This window comes from Leopardus geoffroyi, chromosome B2 (assembly GCF_018350155.1).
Source record: "Leopardus geoffroyi isolate Oge1 chromosome B2, O.geoffroyi_Oge1_pat1.0, whole genome shotgun sequence".
Classification (NCBI taxonomy): Eukaryota; Metazoa; Chordata; class Mammalia; order Carnivora; family Felidae; genus Leopardus; species Leopardus geoffroyi.
In genome coordinates, this window is record NC_059332.1 from 123,467,852 (window position 1) to 123,480,250 (window position 12,399).

General features: G+C 40.3%; 1 protein-coding gene across 2 annotated transcripts in view; it reads right to left on the minus strand.

The window, feature by feature from the left end:
- The window catches only part of MAP3K5 (mitogen-activated protein kinase kinase kinase 5), a 206,725-nt gene that overhangs the window by 120,023 nt on the left and 74,303 nt on the right, over positions 1 to 12,399 (minus strand). For both annotated transcript variants that reach the window (XM_045499747.1, XM_045499746.1), the window contains exons 3-5: positions 6,868 to 6,891; positions 945 to 1,138; positions 52 to 220 (exon numbers count right to left, since the gene is read on the minus strand). In XM_045499747.1, the coding sequence (XP_045355703.1) occupies positions 52 to 220; positions 945 to 1,138; positions 6,868 to 6,891 (387 nt within the window). The remainder of the gene's footprint in view (positions 1 to 51; positions 221 to 944; positions 1,139 to 6,867; positions 6,892 to 12,399) is intronic.

Consider the following 12,399-nt stretch of genomic DNA (forward strand, 5'->3'; position numbering starts at 1 on the left):
ATTTCTCCAACAGGCTACATGATGAAGATTTTACTTTAAGCATCTTCTCACCTGGATATCTCTGTAGGAAAGTAACAGGTTTATGACAATATCTGCTGTCAAGACTTCAATATTATCTACTCGCTGCCGAATTCTTGCCAATTCAGCTGCCAATTCTTTACCAGTGTATAAATTACGAGCTTTCCTGATATCATTGAGTATAGATTCCCGGAAATACTGGCTGGTGGGAAAACACACATTTCAAAGAGTTAATACAGAAAGGATTTCAATTAAAAGCAATGATTGTATAAGGAAACAAAATTTGCAGCACTGGTAGCTTTTAGTTCACGAGGTGCGCAGAATGAACACCTCAGAGATTGCGCATTATTAAGAATTTGGGAGTCCTTTATTCCTTTTAGCTTTGCTTCAGAAAAAATTAGGTAAAGATACTGCATTTTAGCGAATTTTCCAAGAACCTGACATGTACCTCTAGAAATGCCAAAACGTTTTCATTTTACCGTTTGGAATAGGAATTGTTCCAAATAAGTCAGGCGTGCCTAAGATTTGGTCATAATACGGTGTTTACTTTCTGACTCAGCATCATCATTTATTAACATAAGTGATTGTTCTTAACTAAAATATAATAATGCTGCCAGTAATTTTGGCAGAGTTCTTGCTCTTATACGAAAAGTTCCCGGGACGTTTATTCTGATACTGTTTCTATACTTACTTTTTGAATATATATCTCTACCATTACTATAATGTAGTTAGCAGTCTTTTTTTCTTCCTTTCTGATCTCCAGTTGTTCTGTGAATAAAGTGAACTACGTGGCATCTATTTTTATCTACTTGGAGGATACCATACTTTTATGTTCCTGGTTCTTGGCTGTGTGCCATCTCTAAGAAACTTCTGATAAGATGCACAGCACTCCATTATCATCATCAGGTGGCATTATTCCACCTTACCTGGAACTTGCTTGTGCTACCTTCAGAAGTTGAATGAAACGGTCCACAAGAGGTAAGCAAATGGGTCCAAGAAGCAGCTCGAAGTTCGGTTGCATGAGCTCTGTCAACCCCTTCATGAAGCTGCTATCGCAGCAGTAGACTTTATTATGTGGAGTGATCATGTAAGGAACGAACGTGTAGTTCCCAGTGCACATCTGTGGAAAGAGGAGAGGCCGGGAAGTGGTGAGGTGGCCTGGAGACCCCACACTCATGAAATCCCAAGTGCAGTGAGTCATTTTCAACAGTAATCCTGAATATGAAGCGAAATAGCAAACCTCATTTCTTATTTATGACCTATGAAAATGGAAATTCCCTCCAATTTCTTTAATTGCTTACTTTAAATAATTAGGGCTTACAGATGATGCAAAAAAAAAAAAACAAAAAACACCTCATAAAAAAACAGTATGGCACAGCTTCCATCAATCAGTTAAATATTTATTCACCATGTCTCATGGCTAAGGCATTTGTGATATATGCTGCAGGAAAAATAGAGTAGTTTAAAACACAGCCTTCAGCCTCTGGGGAGCTTAAAATTTAATCACAGAGACATAGTGTAAATACACGACAAGAATAAGAGCTAATGTTAAGGGCTGCCCACCTGACAGGCTAGGCTGTTGAGTGATGTCAGAACAAAGCTGCTCCCTCCAGTCTGCTCTGTCACAGTCATGGCTCCGTTAGCCTCTCTGTTACTACAACTTTCCCTGACACTTCCATTTCCTTCACCACCCATATCCTATCAAAGTCCAGTCTACTCTGCCTCCAGAATGGATCTCATATTTGTCCATTTCCCTCCATCTTCTCTGCCTGCATGGCAGGCCATGCGACCAACATACCTGGCCTGAGCCATTGTCACTGGCTTTTAGGTGGTCTCCCTGCTTTCACTCTCCTCCTCCAATCTATTGTCTACCCAGCCATCAAAGTGATCTTTTAACAACCTGTATCAGATCACTTCCCTCACTGCGAAAGGCAGTGGGATGAGGATAAGGCATGTCCTTGTGGCCTACAGGGGCCTGATGATACAAATCCTGCTTCTCTCTCTGTCCTGCTTCTCTCTCTGGCCTCAGCCCATGCCACTCTCCACTCATTCATCCCGACCTTCTATTGATTCCCAACGATGTCAAGTGAGGGAACACTAGCATGAACAAAAGTAGAGCTAAAGGAGAAAGAAGAAATTGGACTGGACACCCCTCAGTAAGCAAGTCTGACCAGATCTTAGAGCTCAGAGAAGGGAGAGAATGCAAAGCTAAGGGTTTTAAACTGTACGTGCTGGGCAGTGGGAATCATGGACAGATTCAGAGCAAGAAAGAAAACATAATCACAGTCTTAAATGGGGCTACCTAAAAAGAGTGGTATCATTAACAACAACATCAATCAGACTGAATTATTTATGAATATATTATAGTCAGGGGTACTTGTTATAGATCAGGTAATAAATCACAAACAGAACCTGACTTCCAGGTAATATGTGAGAGGAACTTCAAGAGTTTGGTATCTGATTTGGGGTGGGAAGGGTGAAATGTTCACTATGAGGAAGGCTATGATTTCAGGGAAGCTGAACCCCTAAAGTGAGAATGTCCAGAAGATAGTTGGAAATACATGATTGGAATGTCCAAGAGTTTCCAACAAAACTACAGACCTGGGAAGTATTTGGTGTGGTTGAATCTAAGGCAACATGAGAGACCTCTAAGAGAAAAGCCACAGACAGAGAAAAAGAAAAAGGCAGAGAAAAGAGAAGTAGAATGAGCTATGTGGGAAACCCCATCACCGTTCTAAGGAGCACAGAGAGCCCAGATTGCCAGATCCTAGCCATTTCAGTATTATGGGGAACAACACATCACTTCTCTTACCCTTACAACTAAACAAACGAGAGCAAACAATGACTCACCACTTGCACATGCCAAGGGAGGTCATACACGCCCCCAACAACCCACTGAAGAAGGTGCTATCATCCCTGTTTTATAGGAGGATTCAGATTAGGCTTATGGAGGTCATGCAGCTGGTCTGTGATGTGTTCGGGACTCTAGCCTAGAGACTTCTCTGGAGGTTATGCCATAATCGTTAGAGGGTTCTGCATCCTCCTGAGTGGCCCCTGCATGCTGACGCACCAACGCTTTGCCTCAGGTCACTTTCATGGAACCCTGAATGAGCCAAGCCATAGCTTCACAGCAAACAGACGAGAAGTGACAAATGCTCTTCCAGCCAGACTGAATTATTTATGAACATATTCTTTGAGGCACCTGTTGTACGTCTGGTAGTGTTGAGCTGAAACAGGACCTGACTTCCACTTAAAGTATGAGAAGAACTTCCAGAGGTTGAGATTTGATTTTTAAATTAAGTACCTTAAATTGTTCCTTTCTTAAGTTCTCCTTCATGGATCAATAATTTGGAAGACTAGTCAGGAAGAAGAAAAATAAACATATCCTGTTTCTAAAATGTTTCTGAGTGGCACCTGGGTGGCTCAGTCGGTTAAGCATCTGACTTCGGCTCAGGTCATGATCTCATGATTTGTGGGTTCAAGCCCCACGTCGGGCTCTGTGCTGAAAGCTCAGAGCCCGGAGCCTGCTTTGGAATCTGCGTCTCCCTATCTCTCTGCCCCTCCCTTGCTCATGCTTTGTCTCAAAAATAAATAAAACATTAAAAAAAATTTTTTAATGTTTCTGAGATCCTATAGCACATCCACCAATGTAATCCTTTTCACCAGATCCACTGCCTAAGCAGAAAAGAAAGCCAAGTGTAGCAAGAGGTTGCTCCCCAAGGTTTCTAGAGCTGTAACTATGAGTGGGTTATAAAAGAGCAACAGAATCAAATATTCCTGTTTTAGATAAGTTCTATAACTCAAAATTTAAAAAGAAATGCTCTGAATCTTCCAAGTCAAAAATTAGAATAGATGAAAAGCCAGTAAGCCAGGAAAACACTACTAGCATTTCAAAATATTCTGCTGCTGCTGCACCAAGTTCTGTATCCTCAGAAGCCTTAATACCACGTGTATTTGTGTACAAGACATGAAACAGCATACAGAACTATTGAAATACTGGGCACTGGGGAATAAAGCGTCTGCGTAAAACAATCCTGGGAGAGGACGACTCTCAGACATCTGGGTGTGCATCACCACTGCAGGGGTGAAGAAAGTAAAATGAGAGTCTTGCAAACAGCAGAGAAAAATGTATTCCTGCAACTGTCTTCTTCAAACCCCGTGGAATAAGGCTTCAGAATCCTTGTTGAAAATAGCCAGCATGCCAAGATTTTCCTAAGTTCCTGGCCTCACTGCACTTTCTGGAGTCTCTTCCCTATGTTTCTAAGGCAATAAATACATATTTTTTTCATTCCCCATTGTTGGTGTCCAAACAAAGTGGAAGGTGAGAAGCTGCAGGAGGCACATAGATGCTACCAGGCCTGAACTAAGACACAGCGCAGTGAGCCTGCAGTGGGGGCAAAGTGTGAGGTTTGGTTGTAACACTGTTTCTCTAAAAGATACCAACCAACTGCAGAGAAAAGCACTTTTTTTTTTTTTTCAAAATGATGAAAACTAATAATATGGGAATATTTTTTTCCCCGGGTTGGCTCACTTAAAACTTAGAAACGTTATCGTTGCAATTTCTGTTTACAGATTGCTATTTCACCCAGAGCTTCAAATAACTGATAATCCAAAGCAAATTAAAAAAGAAAACACTATGTGATCAAGAACAGACATCTCAGGCACAACAACTGCCTTATTAATAAAGTACCAATTCTAAAATATTCAGACCTGCTTCTTGAAAAAGAAAGACCACATTTCCTTAAACTTCAAAGCACTAAGGCATGATCATAAAATGACAACAGCAATCTCTCTGGCCCGTGCCTGTGCTCAGGGCTATAAAAACCTGCAGTTCAAAATCTAGTCCTATTCTATTATCTTCACTTAAAAAAAAACATGCTGATTCTGTTTTTCAATTTTTGAAAGCTGCATAAAGGTGAACCGAAGCATTCAAACATACCGAAATATATGCTCAAAATACTCGACTTTTGATAAGGACACCCAGTAGCTGAAACCCCGCTGCTTACTCAGGTCAACAGGTGACCAGATCATAACGTGCAATATTCCAGTCACCTTGCAAGCCTGCTTCTCCACATGTCTGACCCATCAGTGGGCGTGGTTAGCAATTTCCTACCATTTAGGTCTTTGTAAATGCTACCTCCTCTGAAAGACCTCTCTGACCACTTGATACACAGCCACGCACTCTTCACATTGCCTTGCATTAATTTTCTTTCCTTTCTTTCTTTTCTTAAAATTCTTATGCTTATTTGTTTTATTTTGAGAGAGACAGAGACAGCATGAGTTGGGGAGGGGCACAGAGAGAGGAATACAGAGAATCTCAAGCAGGCTCCATGCTGCCAGCATAGAGCCTGATGCGGGGCTCAAACCCACGAAGTTGAAAGATGATGATCTGAGTGGAAACCGAAAGTCGGACGCTTAACCGACTGAGCCACCCAGGCGCCCCTCCCTACGTTAATTTTCTAATTTGTGTCTTTGCTTATTTGTGTCCTGACCTTCTCCCCCAGCTAGACTCTGGCACTTGTCATTTGCTGTCTCATGGAGCAGTTATGAATCTGCCTGCTTCCACTTTCAGTCTCCACAGTGAATCCCCGTGGCACGAGGCTCAAAGCCTGGCACACAATACATGATCAATATTTGTTTAATAAAACTGCTATGCGAAACAGATGCCTGAAGCAATAATTGCTCATTTCCTGTCCAGATGTGAAGAATAAAAGTGCATAATGACAACTGTTGCAAGGAGTCTCTGACTTGGTGGAATCTTAACAGTAAGTTTTAAACTTTCAGATGGAAGGACAAACTACCAATTGTACTTTTAATCTTATCATCTTAAATCACGTGCAGATCTTTATGTAGGGTATTATTTCCAATCTAATTTGTAGAGATACATTCTTTAAGGTTTTTAAATGCTGGCTTATTTTCTAAATGAAAAATACAACCACTAGCCTATCAAGGCTGATTCCCTAATATATATAAATTTTCTTCATGCACTTTTAAAATTTGAAATTTACTTTTATCACTTTTTAACTCTTGTTTAGTACCGCGTGGAAAGTAGGAATTCTGTAGTGTGGTCTCAAAGGCAGACTAGACTCAGGAACTTAAATCAACCTGTATAGATAAACAGATAATAGATTGACATATATCTATATATGTATGTGTGTGTGTGTGTGTGTGTATATATATATATACATATATATATATATATATATCTGTACTTATAATTTGTGTTATATAATTTATACACAGATACAGACATCTATATATGTGTATATATAAACATATGTAGACACACAGACACATATATGCACTCATGTGTACATATGCTAGAAAACTGGATATACTATGGAAACATTTTTTTCCCCAAAATATAAGTATATATGCTAAAAAAAAAAAAAAAAAACAGGCATTAGGGTACCTGGGTGACTCAGTTAAGCCTCTGGCTCTTGATCTCAGCTCAGGCCACGATTTCACGGTTTGTGGGATCGAGCCCCACGTCAGGCTCTGTGCTGACAAAGCAGAGCCTGCTTGGGATTCTCTCTTTCTCTCTCTCTCTCTGCCCCTTCCCTGCGCTTATATGCATGTGCGCGCGCTCTCTCTCTCAAATCAATAAACTTAAACAAAACAAAACAAAAACAAACGGGTGTCAGCATCATCTCCCACTATTTATAAATTTTCACCCTAAAGAAATATTTAGATAAAATAACCATATTTATATTGATACCTCAGAAACTCTAAAGAGGAAAAACAGAGATAGAAATTAATAATTTGTGGAGATTAAAAAAAACAACCAGAGATTAGTTGATAGAACAGAAATGATAAAAAATTTCTGGAAGAGTTAGGGAAAATACTCACAGTATTCTTCTGGCAAATGATTTCCTAAAAAATAAGAAAAGAAAAAAATAAAGCAAACGTTAATACAAAATTAATTTGATAATTAACTATTTGATGTATTTGTATTAACAATTTTATTAGCAATTAGAAATTTCAGGAAGTATACCATATGTTTCTGTATCTGAAAAACTTATAATCTGATGGAAACGAGAGAACACAAAGGTGTTGTCAATGGTTTAAAGGAAACAGTACAAATATGTAAAATCCAAAAACCGAATAATCTAAAAATCATTCTTGCAGAATACGTGTGAATTATCAGCCACGATCTCTCTGGGGAAAGGTTAAAAGGAGTTCACTTTCCCTACGTACAACCTCACTTACACCCTGGGAGGGGACCATGCAGATGCTGGCTCTTGGGAAATAAAGGGTATTGGCCACTTATCAGAGTGGGTAAACCCACACAGAGATGAGGACATCTGACAATGAACAGTCACAGATACAACTTACATATTGTTCAATAAAAAGTGGAGTGCAAGAAATACACTGCAGGCAGCATCTCTGTCCTCTAGGCTGTGAGGAGCGAGATCGTGTAAATAACGTAGCTATACTGTGTCAGGTGCATAGAAAGCTGTTGATAATGCAAGCTCTCATCATCGTTAGTTCCAGTCGTTTAAATGCCTAGAGACATGGAAGAGATAATCCGGAAAAGCCTATGGCATAAAGGCTTCACTGAGGTTGGAGAATCACAATTTAGAAAGAGAAATGGGACAGAATTTTGGAAATGATGGCATGTATGTTGTCATGGAAACAGAGAATGTGAGGCTTTTGTGGAGCCTCAAGGGTGGGTCCATCTGGCTAAGAAGAAGAGCCAGATCTGGTGAGGTAAGGAAGGAGCAGAGGAGCTATTCAAGTCCCAGCTGACCAGCTATCCTTCTTCATCCCAGGATCAACGTGGGGCAAAGAGGGAACTGACAAGGATTTTGACTTAGAGCAGTACGTAAGATTTTTGAACGTTTAAGGATAACAGATGAGTAAATAAAAATCTCAGGAAGGAACTGTAGTGGGTAATTTTGAAAGCCATAAAGCTGTGTATATAAAATACTAAACAAGCCCTTCAATACTTCACAATCTTGTGGGTCAAAAAAGCGGGGGGAGGACAAAAAGGACACGTACACATTTAAAAAGAAACATCACATGCCTGGGTGCACATAAGTGTATGTACACACATACTAGGTCTAAAGAGCAATGCTATAGCAAGGGCTTACATTTCAAAGGGAAAGAAGATGTTCCTAAGATGTGAGGAAGTCTGGGAAGATCAGCAGAGAAGGTGGAACTCAAGATGAGTCAAAGAGGACAAGACAACTTTCAAAGGCAAAGCAGGAAGGTAGGGATCCAAGTTAGAGGACCAGGAACAGCAAAGACCCTTTTAGGGGATGACACAAATGATGACTGGGGGCTGGAGAAGACAGTTCATTTGAGGAAGTATAGAGAAGAGAGTTAAAGAGGTATTTGAAAAAGATCTTGAATTTGATCACTGGACTAAGAAGAAAGTTCACTTTGGCATGTACCAATAATATTAGAAAGTTATTTGGGGCCTTACTAAAGAAGGCCTTGAATGCCAAAATAAAGTGCTTTGTGAACAACTGGCAGTCAGCATGTTTTTTAAGGTGAGCGATATACATAAAGAAGTATCAGCATACATTGGGACACTATAATAGCAAAGGCTGGGTACAACATCAATGTCTACCAATTAGAATCTGGTTAAATAAATGATGGTAACTCCATATAATGGAATATAATGCCACTAAACAAAGAATGAGGAAGCTCTTCATGGAGAAGTTCTTGATAGGGAAAGATCTCCAAGATACACTGTTAAGTGAAAAAAAAAGCAAAGAACAGAATAGTGTTTATCCTATGCTCCTATTTATGTATAAAAGGGAGAAAAAGAAAATTCTAATTTGTACATTTGTAAAATCTCTCTAGCAGAATATACAAGAAACCAATAATAGTGCTTGCCAATAAAGAGGGAAGCTGGCTGGGTGGGGGTCAAAGATGAGAGAATGACTTTTCACTATATATCCTGTTGCACTTTTATTTATTTATTTTAATGTTTATTTATTTTTGAAAGAGAGAGAGAGAGACAAAGCACGAGCAAGGGCAGGACAGAGAGAGACAGAGAGACAGGATCCAAAGGAGGCTCCAGGCTCTGAGCTGTCAGCATAGAGCCCGACGCGGTACTTGAACCCACAAACAGTGAGATCATGACCTGAGCCGAAGTCAGACACTTAACCGACTGAGCCACCCAGGTGCCCCGAATTGTGTTGCACTTTTAAATTTTTCTATCAGGTGAACATATTACCCAAGAGTGACAAATACATAAAAGATAAACCTTGTTAAAGCTTGAAAAAAATACTAATGAGATGGCGGTATTTAGTACTGGAGGGGAAAAAGGATTTAGGTGGCATTGCAAATGTACAGGGACATCAAAATAAGGGTTTGGATGATAGCGGTGCCCAGGGGATGGAAACCAAGAGACAGATGAGTGACACTGTGGAGGAAGGTGGAAAGTGGCTCTTCCCACAGGTGTTTCACAGGTAGTTAGTGCATCCTTTCTCTCTCTCTCTCTCTCTCTCTCTCTCTCTCTCTCACACACACACACACACACACACACATCTACACACACAAACATACACATGCACACACAATGGTTCATGAAAAAATAAGTCAAAAATTTTAAAAATGCTGAATAATCACAAAGTCAGGAACACAGTATGCAGAATTTTCCAAACTTGATTTATAGAGCATCTCTTCAGAGTAGCAAACCACACTCTTTTGAACACAGCTCTCTTGTGATAGTAATATCCCCTTCTCCTCCTTCTAAGTATCAAGGGAATGCCCTTCTCTTCATCCTCTATCACACAGCATCCTCTGTGCATTGCATAAGAAACCTGTTCTCTTTGAAGCTGCCCTTGACTGCCTTCAATGACACCAAACTTCCCAACAGTAGATGATGTTCTTAATTTCTGCCACTATTACCCCCGTATAGACCTCTAAGATAGCAATACATGTACTCATTGTAAATGTGTCATTATACGATTCTCCTATCCCATATCACAAGAAACCCGAATGGTTTGTTCATCTTTTACCCCACTAATTGCCTAGCAAATTGAATGGTATATAGTAGGTACTCAATAAAAGCATGAATAAGTTAATGAATGTATAAAATATTGGGCTATGAATCACAGTAGAAATGTGTAAGTCCTGGCTCCACTCTTGACTAGCCAGATGTCATTTCTCCTCCCTCTAATGTAACACACTAAGAGTTGGGTTGAGTGATTGCTGGTCTCTTCCAACTCTGTGTTCTATCATTTGCTTTTGGCTAAAGGCCTATCCAGTGAGCACTGTCCTTGTGCCACGGGAAGGAGAGACACCTTCATGCCCAGGACTGGAGCTACCCTACCGCCTCTCTCTTCTGGTGCACCAGACACAGAAATGGAAGTAGTGACGAGGGGAACAGCGAGCAGGCTGAAGGGTCCCTCTGCTCGTCACTACAGAAAATAGGCTGCTATTGGCTTAGAGCCAATATGCGACACCTTCCTGAAGAATGGCTCATTAATAACAGCCCTCTTACATGTCTTCTTTGCTTTCATTTCATTTTGCATTATAACAAATTATGAAACCGTATTAAGATCATCCCCATGAAAAACCTCCCCATAAAATAATAAGTGTGCGTGATGCCTATTTTGAACCAGAGAGAGTCCAGAGTGCCATGATTTACAAATCCGTAGTCCGTTATCAAGTAAGCAAGATGTTCGTGGGAATGTCCAGAGGTAGCACTTACTATTAAAAGGGCACAGGGTCAATGTTTCTGGTTCCCTACTAAACTGTGAAACTACTTTGTATGGTCATATTTTCAAATGACTCTTTCCCTAACGTTTACTGAGTGTATAATTTATACCACTGGCTAAGTTGGGTGCTGTTTAAAAGTGCTGTGGGCAACCTGGGTGGCTCAGTCAGTTAAACGTCAGCTCTTGATTTCGGCTCGGGTCATGACTTATCTCACAGTTTGTGAGATCGAGCCCCAAGTCGGACTCTGTGCTGACAGCATGGAGCCTGCTTAGGATTCTCTTTTTCCCTCTCTCTGCCCCTCCCTCGTTCATGCACGCATGCGCACTTTTGCTCTCAAAACAAGTAAACATTTAAAAAATAAATAAATAAAAGTGCTGAAAAGAATCCAATAAAAAGTCACTGTTTAAAAAAAATCATAGGATCTGTTGAATTCTTATTAACTATTGCTTATGTTTCGTAAAGGCTAAATGGATATAAATTGTTCTCTTGAAGGAGGCAGAGTTTACTCACAGTTTATGATGTAATGTTAAATGAGGCATCAACTCTAGAGAAGAAAAGTACTATGTGTGCATTGTAACTCAGTACAAATAAATAGCAAACAAGACCTCACAGGGTAGCTACCTACTCAGGGAGACGAGTGAACGTTTAATCTGTACTGAACCCACTGAAGGAAAAAAAAGGAGGACACAAAATAAATTTAAGACACAACTGCTGTGTTTCACATCACTGCATGGAAATTCCTCATCTAAACTGCTTAGAAATAAGATGGCAAAATAAACTCCAAATCCTTCCCAATGAATGTTTTGAGGATGTATTACTTCCCTACAACTTCATACTTGTCTTAGGCTTTCTGGTTTGCACACCCCCTGGCTGTACCAGAAACACCCCAAATTGTTTTTTCCCATTTTCCAGTACCTTTTTCATAACCAGATAGGGAAAGAAAACAGAAGAGACAATCTAGTCTGGGTCTCTTTGCAAGGGAAGACAAAGGCAACTTTTGATAGTTATTTGGGACAATACAACTTTGAAGAGGTCATTTTAAGGATAAATAAATGGAGCATCTCCAAAACTGGAAACTGTGCCTAGAATTTAGGTAATCGCAGCGGGGGAAGGAAGTGGGAGCAGCTGGTGTGGGGTTGCCAAGTTCAATTGATTCAGGCTGGGAGAAGCAGAACTAGCAAGCAGGACCTCAGCTTCCTGAAAGAAAAGGAGCAGGCTGGGAGTTCCTGGCTGGAGAGAACGTGGTCCCCAGCTGGTGACCTCTGGGTCTTCCCTTCTGATCCCGCTTCCTGTCCAAGGGGAAGTAGGCAAGGGTTCCACCCAAGTCGGGTAAAGGAGGGTTATTTCTTATACTCCTTAGCTCCATCCTCTTACCTAAGTTCAATACTTCAAAACACGACGAGACTAGGAAATATCAAATGGGCCGTTGTGAACATCCCAGGCCTCACCAAGAGGGTAGGATTCAACTTTACCCTTCAGCATGCTGCAAAAATAAAGCTGTACCAGCTCAGGAAGAACACTCCAACACAGGTGTCACAGAACTGGCCCATCTTTAAAGTTAGGAAACTAATTACGTTAGTGCTTCCAAGTTAGGCTTGCATCAAAACTCATGTTAAAAAAAAAAAAAAAAAAGCTCAATAATCTAACAAGAATCCAGAAAATCATATTTTTATAGGACATGAAATTTGTGCATAGACTTAGAAG